The 14,350-nt window shown below is 41.5% G+C and overlaps 1 protein-coding gene across 1 annotated transcript in view; it reads right to left on the bottom strand.

The window, feature by feature from the left end:
* The window catches only part of EFCAB6 (EF-hand calcium binding domain 6), a 221,107-nt gene that overhangs the window by 119,587 nt on the left and 87,170 nt on the right, over positions 1–14,350 (bottom strand). Inside the window, exon 12 of the mRNA XM_032882820.1 lies at positions 1,320–1,430. Within this exon, the coding sequence (XP_032738711.1) occupies positions 1,320–1,430 (111 nt within the window). The remainder of the gene's footprint in view (positions 1–1,319; positions 1,431–14,350) is intronic.

Raw genomic sequence — 14,350 nt, 5'->3', positions numbered from 1 at the left:
GTCACAGTTTATGTGATCATGAAATCTGAGGTTATAATAGACACTAGAATGAAAACAGAAATAACTCAAGGCAAATAAGCTCCCAACCCACGCTATCCGCACCATGCAGAGAGGGGCTGGGGAACAAGTGCACGTGGGTTGCTCCCTTCTAGAGAACACTTAACCAAACATGCTCATACACAACTTTACACTTACAGCTCAGTGTAACATTGGCGGTGTTGATGTGCATTATCTAGAACGTTCGAGCTCCATTTCTGCCTCCACTCCCTAAGCAGATCTACTTAAGACCCTGATCATCTTATTTTTTTCATCTAGAAGCTTGAAATAATAATTATACTCACCTAATAGTTGAAGGCCATTTTAAATAAGAGTACTGTATGGGAAACAATTGATACACTGCAAATCACTACAAATTATGAACAAAAAGTTCATAATTATACAAGGATGATGAATTTGTCATTCAAAAAAATATTCTCTAACATTTTATAGATTCTGATATGCATAACTAAAATTTAGTTCTTTTTAAAAAAATTTTATGTTACATTAGTCACCATACAGTACACATCATTAGTTTTTGATGTTTTGATGTCGTGTCCCATGATACGTTGTTTGTGTATAATACCCAGTGCTCCATGCAATACATGCCCTCCTTAATACCCATCACTGGGCTAACCCATCCCCCCACCCCCCCCAAAACCCTCAGTTTGTTTCCCGGAGTTTCTCATGGTTCATCTCCCCCTCTGATTCCTCCTGCCTTCATTTTTCCCTTCCTTCTCCTAATGTCCTCCCTGGTATTCCTTATGGTCCACATGTAAGTGAAACCACATGATAATTGTCTTTCCCTGCTTGACTTATTTCACTTAGCATAGTCCCCTCCAGTCCCTTTCTGATGGCTGAGTCATATTCTATTGTATATATGGACCACATCTTCTTTGTCCATTCCTGTGTTGAAGGGCATCTCGGCTCCTTCCCAATTTGGCTATTGTGGACATTGCTGCTATGAACACTGGGGTGCATGTGCTCCTTCTTTTCACTACATCTGTATCTTTGGGGGTAAATATCCAGTAGTGCAATTGCTGGGCCATAGGGTAACTCTATTTTTAACTTTTTGAGGACCTTCCATACTGTTTTCCAAAGTGGCTGCACCAACTTGCATTCCCACCAACAGTGTAAGAGGGTTCTCCTTTCTCCACATCTTCTCCAACATTTGTTGTTTCTTGCCTTGTTAATTTTTGCCATTCTAACTGGTGTAATGTGGTATCTCAATGTGCTTTCAAAATTTAGTTATTTTATTTTTATTATTATTATTTTTTACATACCTATTTCTTTTTGTCAGGGGAACTGTATTGTTGACTTCCATCCACTGGAACTCATAAAGTGATGTTAGAAATTGTTTCCAATTGATTTTGCTAGTGGTTTTAAGTCCAAATCTGAATTAAAAAAAAAATAAAAATATTATTTTAAACTTTTTTTCTATAATGCTGCATGGATTAGATGTTTAATATTGAAATGAAGATGACAGCAATGAATTTATATGAAGTTTCAAATCTAAGGTAAACAAAACAATTTAGTAAAATTGTACTACAAATTGACTTTCAGAAAGCAAGGAAAATCAAGCTGATTCTCTATCTCCATGTCTCTGCTTTCCTTTAGCAGGAGCATATATTGAAGGAAGAAACAAGGGATTTGATTAAAATTCTCATGTCCATGAACTAATTCTTTCAAAGTCACTATTTGGAGAGCTCAGTCACTGTGGGAGGCAGAATAATGACCTGGAAGGCGTCCACATCCTAATCCCTGGGATCTGTGAATATGACCTCAGAGGGCAAAAGGGACTCCGCGGATGTGATTAGGGGTGTGGACCAGGACATGGGAGGGCACCCAGCTTAACCAGGTAGGCCAATCTAATCACAGGAGTTCTTACAATTGGAGCATTTCTCCCAGCTGCAGCCAGAAAAAGATGTGAGGACAGGAGATACGAGGACGGGAGATGCAACGGCAGGAGAAGGGCCAAAGCAGAGACAGCAGATGGAGGAAGGACCACGTGCCCAGGAACGCAGGTGCCTCCAGAAGCTGGAAAAGGCAAGAAACAAACTCCCCATCTCTCCTCTAGGCTTGTGGCACTTTGTTATGGTAGCAGTTGAAAACTAGGACAGATTTTAAATCTCAGCAAGAATAAGTAAGTGGAAAATTATTCAAAAGCAAACTGGCAACGTTACTGTAGCCCCATGGCTCGGGGTGCAGGGGTTCTGGCATAACAAGATGGCAGCAGAAGCAACCCAATGGGAGCTTGGAAAGACCAGAGTGCAGCTCCCTGCTCCTTCACTCCTTACCCTTGTCAGACAAGTTGCTCACTCTTCTGATTCTTTATTTTTCTCATCTATAAGATGAGAATAATATCATCTACTGGGAGGGTTGCTTTAAGGATGAAAGCTACTAGATCAAAAATCCCCTCTCACAGTCCTGGTCACCAGCAAGTGTTCAACCACATTCCCTTCCCCACTGTCCATGTGACTTACCCACTAAGCATCATCCAAGCTTCCATAACAGGGTGGCAAAAAGAATTTGGGCTGAGATCCAAAAACAACAGTTATGAGATGCAAAAGTGGGAGACACCACAAGACAGATTACCCTGTTTGGATGGCTAAAATGAGTGGCTGTAAGGAATCTGGTCTGTGTGGATCAGATATGGGCCACATGAGAAACTGCAAGTGAGCATGTGTACACACACACATACACACAGAGTCATCCGGCCATTCTGGTCCTTCAACTCTTCTGAAGGGTTATGCTTTTCCATGTCCTAGGTCCCTCACGCTTGCTGCCTCCTTTGCCAACTGCCACACTCCCCACCAGTCTTCCCAAGCTTTAGTGAATTCTGTACCACTTTCAAGTTCAACTTTTTCATTACTTTCTCAAGGAAGCCCTCTCTGATTTCCATAACCAGGGCCCTTTGCCCTATTAGCCTGTCTCAAAGAACTATGCCTCCTTCCTTTGCAGCATTTATCACTAAGGATTAATGCTATTAGTATTTAATATTTGTACAGGTCCTTGATCATGATTGTGATTATAGCACCTAACACTTGATAAATGGTTATTACTTCTACTTCTGCTCTTAGCACCATGTATGTGTTCATGAGAAAGAGAGACATTGATTGATTGATTTTCATTAGCTATGCATAGCAACATCAATAAGTACACTGTGACAATGGTCTAATGCCCAGCTGTTTACATACAAAACAAAGTTTCATCATTTGTTCCCAGCCTGCCTTTCCCACCTTGCCCATGATTTTGATAGTTTGTTAATACTATTTTCACCAGAAATTTCAGCAAGTCAGAAATTAATTTTTATAGTAGAAACACTGTACCTACCATTAAAAGCAGAATCAGCTTCATATATTATGTTTAGGAAATTACCTTACTCTCTTAGGGGAAAAAATCAAATTAGATCTTCACTCCATAGATTATACTAAAATAAATTCAAAATAGATGAAGGAGTGAAATGTAAACACTAGGACCATTAAAAAAGGAAAATCCAGGCATATATTCACCTGGTATTGGAATAAGAATGGGCTTTTAAGCAATATTTAAGAGGGGGTTCACAAACCTCCCTAGTTAATAACATCAACATAAAAAATTTCCATACACCAGAAATCCTGAAACAACAATTTAAGAGCTAAACAACAGACTTGCAAAGTTATCTATCATAAATATGCATAACAAATTGTTAATTTTCTTAAAACATTAAATGCTTGTACAAATTAACATAAGGAAAACTAAGACTTGATTTCTTCTTCCAGTGATAGCTCAGTAAGATCCTAGCAGACCAGTTCCCCTGCCGAGAATCACAATAAGCGCTGGGTGTAATACCAAAGGCAACTACAGAGTGAACAGAAGTGGGCACATTCTGGTAGGGAATCCACACAGAGAGTAGAGGAGCTGTGAGTATTTTCAGTGCTTTCAGCCTGGGGCTAGGCACTGCAGCACAAGGGGTGGCAAGACATCAGTTAAAAAAAAAAAAAAAAAAGGAAAGGTATGTCCTGGAAGACTAGAAGACCAAACCCAGGTGAGCCATAACCCTAGAGAGAAAGAGGAAATCCTAGAAGAGAAGGAACAGGATTTGTCCTACCACATTTCTGACTGGCTCTGAACCTACTCAGTATTGCTTAGCCAAACACAAAAGATCTGAACTAAGATCAGAGCTGCCACCCAAGAAACAAAATTTGCAGTTTGAGTCCAACCAAGAAAACTGCCTATAAGACAAAAGAAAGAGAATTAATCGAAAAAATAATAATAACAAAATTCAGTCTTCACAATTTAATATTCAAAATGTTGAGCACATACACTCTCTCTCAAATAAATAAATATTAAAAAATAAAAATGATAAAATAAAAGATAAAATAAAATTATAGAACATATTTTACAAAACAGGACAAGAACATTACTAGGGAGAAAAGTCTGACATACATACAATCAGAATCACATAAGGAGAGGAGAGAATGAATGGGGCAGAAAAGAGTATCAGAAGACAGAAAGGTCAAAATTTCTCCAAATTTGATTAAAGATATCCATTTGCAGATTGAAAAGATGTTCAATAAAAATCAAGTAGAATACACATGAAAGAGGCCATGTCTATGCTCATTACACAGTCAGATTCAAGGAGTAAATCTTGAATGCAACAAAAGAAAAATTACTCATCACTGTAGGAGGGCAACAATTTAACAGATGACTTCTCATCCAAAACCATGGAAGCCAAAGAAAGTGGAACAACATCATGAAGTACAGAAAGAAGAGAAGTCACCCAAGAATTTTCCAGCTAAGAAAATATCCTTTAAAAATGAAGGATAAATGAAGACATTTCTAAATAAAAGAAATCTAAGGGAATCCATCTTTAGCGGGAAGTTTTTCAGGCTGAAGGGAAATGATAGTAGATGGAGACCTCAACTCCTCAGAAAAGAAAGAATAAAGTATCAGAAATGGTAAATATTTGAAAAAATACAAAGGCTACTTTTTTCCTTGCTTTTTCTCTTCTTAATTTATTCATAGTTATATAAAGAAAATAATAACATTGTTTTGTGAAGTTTATTACACAGGTAAGTATAACACATATAATACCTACAGTATAAAGGAACAGGGAGCAGAATGTAGATTTATATTGCTTACATAGGTTCTACATTTTTTTAAAGATTTTATTTATTTGACAGAGCGAGAGAGATCACAAGTAGGCAGAGCGGCAGGTAGAGAGAGAGGGGAAAGCAGGCTCCCCCCGAGCTGAGAGCCTGATAGGGTGCTCGATCCCAGGACCCTGAGATCATGACCTGAACCGAAGACAGAGGCTTAACCCACTGAGCCACCCAGGCGCCCCTAGGTTCTACATCTTATGTGAAGTGGTACAGCGTTAATTGTATACAGGCTGGGAGTCGTAAAGATGTATACTATAATTCCCATGAAAAATTATACAAAGAAGTATAGCTTAAAAGGCCATAAGAAAATTAAAACTCAATTCTAAAAAAAAAAAAAATCAATTATCTGAAAAGAAGAAAAAGAGCAAAGCAAAAAGGAAAAACAGGAGACTCAAATCCAAATATATCAGTAATTACTTTGAATATTAATGGACTAAACACTTTGGATTAATGGACTAAACACAACTGGATTTTTAAAAAAAGATCCAGATTTATGGTTTCACAAAAAAGGCACATTTACTGTTTTGTTTTTTGAGAGAGGGAGAGTGAGAGAGACCGTGTGCAAGCAGTAGTCGGGAGAGGGCCAGAGGGAGGGGGAGAGAAAAAATGTTGAGTAGGATCCACACTTAGTGGAGATCATGACCTGAACCCAAGTCAAGAGTCAGACGCTTAGCCAACTGAGCCACCCAGGCACCCCAAAATGCACATTTACTCTAAAGACAGAGATAGGTTGAAAATAAAAGGACACTATCTTAAGCCACATGATCAAGGTCAACCTCAGTGGTGACAAGTCACACTGATACTATGCACCCGTGGTATGATGTGACAAGAATTATACTTTACCTCTGTGGTGTTCTAAGAACACATTGTCCCAATCCAATCAGTCAAATCCCAGTTGAGAGACTCTATAAAATATCTCACCAATAATCCTTAAAACTGGCAAGGTCATGAAAAAACAAGGGAAGTCTGAGAAAGTGTCAGAACCAAAAGGAGCTTAAGGACACATGATTACTAAATATAATGTAAATTAAACATCTAAATAAGTGGGAAGGTATACCATGCTCATGGAGTAGAAAACTGAATATGGTTAAAGTGCCAATTCTCCCTACTGTATTCACAGTCAAATTCCTAACAGGCTTTTTTTTTTTTTTTTTAAACACTGAGAAACTGATTCTAAAATGTAGAGAAAGGTAAAGACTCTAGAATAGTCAAACAATTTTGAAAGAGAAGAACAAGTCTGCAGGACTTGCATAACCTAATTTCAAGACTTAAGCTACAGTACTTTAGCTACAGTAATCAAGACAGTGTGGTATTGATGTGAAAATAAAACCTATAGATTAATAGAAGAGACTAGAGTCCAGAAACCTATTCACACTTATACAGTCAACTGATTTTCAACAAAGGTGCAAAGTAGTTCATCAGAGAAATTACAGCCTTTTGAACAAATGATGCTGGAACAACTGGATATCTAGACAGAAAGAGAGTGAATCTCCACCCTTACCTTACACCATACACAAAAATGGACTATAAATGGATCTCCCGTAAAAATTATCCATAACAAATTTTTAAGTAGAGAAAACATATTTCATCAAAATTAGACATTTTTATATTTTGAAATACAGAGTTATGAAAAGAGAAAAGCAAGCCACACTGAGAGTAAATATATAAAAATATGTAGCTAACAAAGAACTCGTATCTAGGATATATAAAGAACTTTTGCAAATCAATAATAGGGAAATGAACAATCCAGTAAAATGGGCAAAAGATCTGTACATATATATATATTTTTTAAGCCTATGGGAGATGTGTTAACTCTTGAAGGTGATGAGATAGAAAGGAGGGTAAACATGAATGTTATATTTATTTTTCTTATTTTTTATTTTTTTTAAAAGATTTTATTTATTTATTTATTTGTCAGAGAGAGAGAGAGGGAGAACACAAGCAGGCAGAGCGGCAGGCAGAGGCAGAGAGAGAAGCAGGCTCCCCTCTGAGCAAGGAGCCCAATGCGGGACTCGATCCCAGGACCCTGGGATCATGACCTGAGCCGAAGGCAGCAGCTTAACCAACTGAGCCACCCAGGCGTCCCTTGTACATATACTTTTTAAAAGAATATACATGAATGGTCAATAATCACATGAAAATAGGCTCAACATCGTTAGTCATCAGGAAAATGCAAATTAAACGAAATGAAATACCTCTACACACTACTAGAATGGGTAAAATTAAGAATTGTGGCAATACCAAGCATTAAGGAGGGTGTAAAGCATCTGGAATTCTTGCATGTTATTGATGGAAGTGCAAAAACAGTAGTTACTTCGGAAAGCAGTTTGACGGTGTCTCATAAGTGTAAACATACACTCAAACCTACACTCCAGCAATTTATTATTAGGTATTTACCCACGAGAAATACAAACATGTATATATCCCAAGAATTGTATGTAAATGTTTATAAAGTATCTTCCATAATGACCCCAAACTGAAAACAACCCAAATGTCTGTCTACTGGTGAATGGATTAGCAAATTGTGGTAAACAAATATGGTAGAGCACACCTTGGCCATTTGAAATGTAGGGGCTCCTGGGTGGCTCAGCAGATTAAGCCTCTGCCTTTGGCTCAGGTCATGATCTCAGGGTCCTGGGATCAAGCCCCACATCGGGCTCTCTGCTCAGCGGGGAGTCTGCTTCCCCCTCTCTCTCTGCCTGCCTCTCTGCCTACTTGTGATCTCTCTCTCTCTGTCAAATAAATATATAAAATCTTAAAAAAAAAAAAGAAATGTTGGGATATGCAACAGGATGGATGCATGTTAAAAACATGGTTAAACGAGAAAGTAGTCCAACACAAAAGGGTACATCCTGTTTGATTCCATTTATGACAAAGCCTAGAAAAGCCAAAACCATAGTGACAATGACAGAGAACAATCAGTGGTTGCTGGAGCTGAGGGTCGGAGAAGGGAGGGGTTGGTTACAAAGAGCCAAGAGTAGAATTATAGGATCATGAAAGTATTCTACATATTGACTATGGCAGGGGTTAGATAAAGAGATACAACTGCTAAACTCATTAAACTGTGACCTTGAGAATGAATTTTATTTTAGTAACTTTTACTGGAGTGAAACATTTTTTTTAAAGCTTTTACTTATTTGATAGAGATCACAAGTAGGCAGAGAGGTAGGCAGAGAAAGAGATGGGAAGCAGGCTCTCCACAGAGCAGAGAACTCAATGTGGGGCTCGATCCCAGGACCCTGGGATCATGACCCGAGCCGAAGGCAGAGGCTTTAACCCACTGAGCCACCCAGGTGCTCCGAAGTAAAACGTTTTTAAAACATAGAATGTCGTCAACGGTCACAGATGAATAATTATTCACAGAGAAAGTACCTAAAACCTATAAACATGAAAAACGTGCAAGTCAACAGCAACCAATGACCTGAAATCAAAACAATGGTGAGCAACTCTGCTTCTACCGGTCATTTTCGCAAGGATCTGGAAGTGGCAATGTGGAATGTCGGCAAAAAGGCTCTCACCAGCTGCCCTCATAAGAATAAATTAACACCTTCCGGAAATGCATTTGAGCAATACGTAACGGAAACCTTAGACATGTTGAAACTTTGGACTCAAGGGTTAACAAAACACGTTGTAGCCATTAAAAATTAACTTCAAAGGCTTTCCAAGGACATACAAAAATGCTCCTGGTAATCATACTGTGTCATAGGACCTCAACAATGTTAAGTGTGTGTGGTGTCTGTGTACGTGTGCACACAAAGAAATTCTGGAAGGAAATATACTAAAATACCAGTAGCGATTATCTCTGGTTATTACAGTAATGGGTAATTTGTTTTTTCTTCATGGGTCCCCTATTTTCCAGTTTGAGCTTGAATAGCTTTTATAATCAACATGTATAAACACTGAATGAAACAATTTTTGAAAAATCAGTGCCAATTTTGCTAGAAATCACACGACCAACCATTATCCAAAGGTCACAGAGCTATAGTTGAGACTTTTAGTCTTAAAAATGTCCCAGGGGCACTGGCTCCCTCTCTCTCTGCCTCAGGCAGCTGTCTCTCTGGATTCTGATGCTGGGGGCCCTAAGCATTCCCATCCTACTCTCCCATCCTGTGAATCCAGGTAGAGACTTACAGCAGCACCCGGCCCCATCTATGGAGTAGGGAAAAGAAAAACACAGATTTGTTACAGTCTGGATTCCATTCAACAAGTGGGTACTGTCCGAGGAGGCAGCAAAGAGAAACAGGGTGGAGAGACTAATCCCATGAGCTAGAGGGAGAGACTCATCAGAACCGCAAGGATGGGCAGACCTGTGATGGTGGGTGGGGAGCGGGGGAAGGCAACGGTAAGAGACAAAGGAGGGTGTAACAAGTGTGGGAAATGGACCACCTCACGGGCTAACTCCTCTTCCTCCGCCCAGTCGCTGATGCTAACAACCCCCATCTCTCACTTCTCTTATCTATCCATATGCTCTCTCTTGGCAACCTCCTCTATTCTCTGGCTTGAGATACCATCTAGACTGATCTGTACAAAGCTGATACCCATATTTCTTTCTCTAGACTGGACTTCTTTTTCTGAGCTTCCAATAGCCTATTCAACATCAGTAGTTGGATTTCTAACAGGCATCTCAAACTTAACATGTCCAGTATTAAACTCTGGACTTCTGCTCCCTGTTTTCCTTCCTCCCGTCTTCAACTATACCAAGGTCCCACTTCCATGAAGTCTTCTGCATGGGACTGTTGGCCTGGATGCTCTTTCACAGGAAATACAACGTGACTGGTGCACTCTAAATTTGTGCAACACAGCAGACTTTGTTTCTGCATGCCTGATGCTTTCGTGAAGGTCTCATCTTAAATGCAATCTCCCCCAAGAAGTCTTCCCTGATTGCCTTATCTGGGATAGATTTGCCCCATGCATCATGATCTAGAGCTGGTTTATTGGCTTCTGAGTTAATAATATGTGTTGGTAAGAAACAGCACATTCAGGATTTTTAGCATCCTCTTCCCCAAGCCCACTCACACTACATTTCTAAGGATCTCTGAAGGGAGATTATGGGGCCCCAAGAGAGGCCACAGAGAGAACAGTTAGCTATAGGGTCGAGATTTGCAGCTCACCGAAGAGAAACAGGCCACAGGGCAAATGGACCAAGATAATAAAACTCCACCAGAAAGCCAAATAAATTCTGGAGGGAGGGAGGGTAGGTGTTGACCTGAGCAAAGTGCATGAGATACAGGCTCAAGCTGTCTTGTGTATGAAAGGACACGACAGCCAGGGGCTTACCAAGTCCCAGTCCACACCGCTGCTGCCCGTGTCCTGGACAAGTGCCCCCACATACCGCCAAGGTATGGACATGCGTTAATGCTAGCTGTAAGCTGCCCCTTCCTCTCTTCAAAGGGCATGCAAGTAACTGAAGTTGGCATTAACTTGGGGACGATCGCTGTACTTGGCCAGAAAACAAAATAACTTGCTTATTTTTAACTTTATTAGTAGTAAATGACACATCACTTGTAACACGTTCCATCACCCCATTCCAGCATGCCATGAGACAGGAATTCAGAACTGCATGTCCCAGAGACAGGCAGAGAGGGCCTGAAGTGGTCTGCTGGCCAGGGGAGCACAGAGACGAGCTGTGCACATTGCTCCTATGACCATCTAGGGCAGCGTCATTCTGCAAACAAGACAAGTTTGCAAAATCCCACAAATTTCCCTCGTGGATATTCATGATGTTGAGTTAACATATTAACAGTCATGAGATGTCCTCATAGTTAGGAGTTGGGAAACCTCCTTCTATAGCTACACCTTGGGAGAACTCACCACCACGAGCTAGGACATAATCAGGGTGTTTCAGCTCACGAGGGTTTCTGGCACTAGCTAACCGAACACAGGGTCCTTAGGAAAGACCAAGGTGCTACCTGATATTTACAGAATACACTGAAAATTCTAGCTCTGATGGGCAGAAGTCTGACTTGGTCCTTAACGTGGGAATTCATGACCTGTTGCCCAGGTCACAGACCAAAACCAATTCACAGACCCAAAGCCCCTTAATTAAGGGAGAATATGGATACCTTTGAGGAACAACCCTATAATATAGCCATATGCGTATACAGAGAATCTTCCCTCAAACCTTGCCCAGAAGATCCTTTAGCCATACCAAAAGGACTATGTATGAAGGGAAAGAAAATACCTAGACCACCCAGGGTTATTAGATAGTGACTCTGAACTAACGATAATCCATGGGGAGCCCAAGTGCCAGCATGGTCTGCCGGGTCACGGTGCAGGCTTATGGAGGAGAGAAGAAACCCAAGTCCATGTTGTAGAGGGTCAGGTAGGGTTACAGGCTCATCCTGTGCTTACTTCTCCAGTCTCAGAATACATGCTGGAAACAGTCATTCTTTGTGACAGCAGAACCCTCATATTTGTCCTTTGATCCATGAAATAAGGGGCTATGATGATAGGAAGGACCAAGTGGAAAACCCAACGCTTAGCAAAGGGTTTAAAAATCTTACCACTTCCTGGAGCACATCACAGAATAAAAGACGAGGGCAAGAGGCTGACTTCTACCATACTCTGTCTGAATCACCATCTCCCGATGCAAAAGCTACTTGGATATTTGAAAATGAGTGGATTATTGTAAATTTAATCAAGCAATGATGCCAGTCACACATGCAAATCAACACAGCCCCTGGCATCTGGTATGTAGCTATAGACGTATCAAATGCTAATGTTTCAATCTCCTTTTCAAGTTTCCCTTTACACAGCCGGGAGATCTGTTCACCTCCAAATCTTATCTCAAGACTATGTCAAATCACCTGCTTCCTGCCATGTTATAATATGAGGGAACTCTGATCAAGGCTTGCCCAGAGAGTCCTACAGATATTGGCCAAGGAGCTGTGTTATTTTTTTTTAAGTTATTGATTTATTTATTTAGAGTGAGCAAGCAGGGAGGAGGGGCAGAGGGAGAGGAAGAGGGAGAATCTTTAGCAGATTCTGCTCTGAGCGCACGGCTCAATAGGGGCCTTGATCTCACCACCCCGAGATCATGACCTGAGCCGAAATCCAGGGTTGGGTGTACAACAGACTGAGCCACCCAGGTACCCCACCACGTGGCCATGGATTGTTCTGGTGTGGCTACAACCACCACACTGGCCCACAACACGATGATATTATATTAACTGGATCTACTAAGAATGAAATAACAAATATCCCAGGGGCCTCAGAAAAGCAGAGAAGATAAACCCCATGGAATTTCAAGGTCTTCCAGTCTGGTCAAGTTACTAGGGATCCAGAAGTCTAAGGTTTGTTGGCATAGTCCCTCCAAAGTGAAAAACCAATGAATTAGCCTTTTGCTGCCCATTGCAAGAAAAGATTCATATGCTTGAAAGGTGTCTCTGGATTTTGAAGATAGTTTTGTCCTGCTATTCTGATCCGCTCTGCTGTTCTGGGTAACCCAGCAGTTCTGAGTGGGGCATTGAGTAAGAAACAATTTGCAAGGCTCAAGCTGTAGCGTAAATTGTTGTCTCGTCACAGAAAAGCATGGCTTCTGAAGGTATTTATGTCCTATGTAAGTCCCACTGGGGGGGCAGCCACGTGGATTATCAGGAGGAAAGCTGACCTGCCCTGAAGGTCCTGGTCAGTCACTTTGCCCAGGCAACCTGGTGCTTGTTCATGGGCTTCCATATGAAAGTGGTCACGGAGATCACTGTGCATTGTGGTCAGGAATGGACGCTGTGCTTTGGTTTGAAAACAGGGACTTCTCATCACTAAAGATGAGCTAGGTGCTGCCCACATAAGTCCCCAGGCTGCCAATGGCAGAGGCCAACCCTGAGCCCTTTTATGGCCCCTTTCCCTACATGGGCTTCCTAGTCACCTTGCAAAGATTCCATTGGACCCCTTTCCACATGGAGGGAACAGTGATCTGTCTCGATGCATATTCCAGACACAAATTTGCCTTGCCTGCCTGAAACGCTTCCATTACTTCTCATCATCTGTGGACCTCCAGAAAGCTTTATGCACCACTGGGATGTCCTGCCATCACAGAAAAAACCGGAGGGACTCATCTGATGGTGGTGACGGTGTGGCAATAAGTCCAGGTCCACAGAACATGCTGGTCTTGCCACATATCCCATCACCAGAACAGACTTGATAGAATGCTTGGTAGCTCTCTGATGACTGATCTACATTCAGCTGAGAGGAAATCCTCAGGGCTTAGGGACCTGTTCTACAGGATGCACCGTGCCTTGAGCCAGTAGAGAGTAAAGAGTAGCCAATAAAGAGATGACCATCCAGCACTGAGATCCTGTGAAAAGAAGGTTGGGTGCCCCAGGGGACTGGAAGGCAAGAGGAGAGAAGGTGGGCTAATTATTCCCCCAGCCCCCTCCCTGCCACGTGGCCACAGCCATGTTCTTAGACCTTATCTGCTCTCCAGTGATCTCCTCTTTAGCTATCTGCCTTGCTCCTTTCAGTAGCTGCTCCCTCTCCTATCCCTTCACCTAGGAGAGAGAAAGGCTTCCCCATCTACTGATTTCATTTAATCTTGCCCTCATGTGAGTAAAGCATCCCTCAATAAACTCGTGTCCATCTGATTTCTGCCTGGACCCTGACCACTGTATGTCGGAGGTTAAGACCATCATGGTAGAGTACAGAACAGCTCCCTTACCCCCAAAAGCTCCCTTGCGCTCCACCCCCCAGAGCCACACCCTCCTCTGCCCCTGGTCTTGGCAATTACTGATCTCGCTTCCATTCCTATTGTTTTGCCTTTTCCAGAATGTCACATAGATGGAAGAGATCCTAGACGTGTGGGTTAAAGAGGTTTGGACAATAATTGAAAACATACCACTGGGTATTGGTTCTACGCTTAATGTAATTTGGGCTAAATGGCTTATTGTTTCTGCTTGTAGAGCTTCTGTTGGGCACTCCCGGGGTGAGTGGGAAAATTCTCACCAGGAGATGTTTCTGAGCAAGAACGTGCTCACATGGTGGATGAGAAAGTATCTCGGCGAATACACAAGTCAGAGCAAGTCACTGCCTTTATTCCTTCCCCCCAGCTCTTCCTCAAACCCCACTCTTCATGTTTAAACACTGATTTTATTTTTAACAGATGTACTTTATATAAAAGCCTAGGCAACACTGAAAAGCACAGCACGTTAGCAATAAAGGTCAAGTTAGCTGTTCAA

The sequence above is a fragment of the Lontra canadensis genome, unplaced genomic scaffold, assembly GCF_010015895.1.
Source record: "Lontra canadensis isolate GAN:19392208 unplaced genomic scaffold, GSC_riverotter_1.0 scaffold84, whole genome shotgun sequence".
Lineage (NCBI taxonomy): Eukaryota > Metazoa > Chordata > Mammalia > Carnivora > Mustelidae > Lontra > Lontra canadensis.
This window is presented reverse-complemented; position numbering and strand designations above follow the sequence as displayed.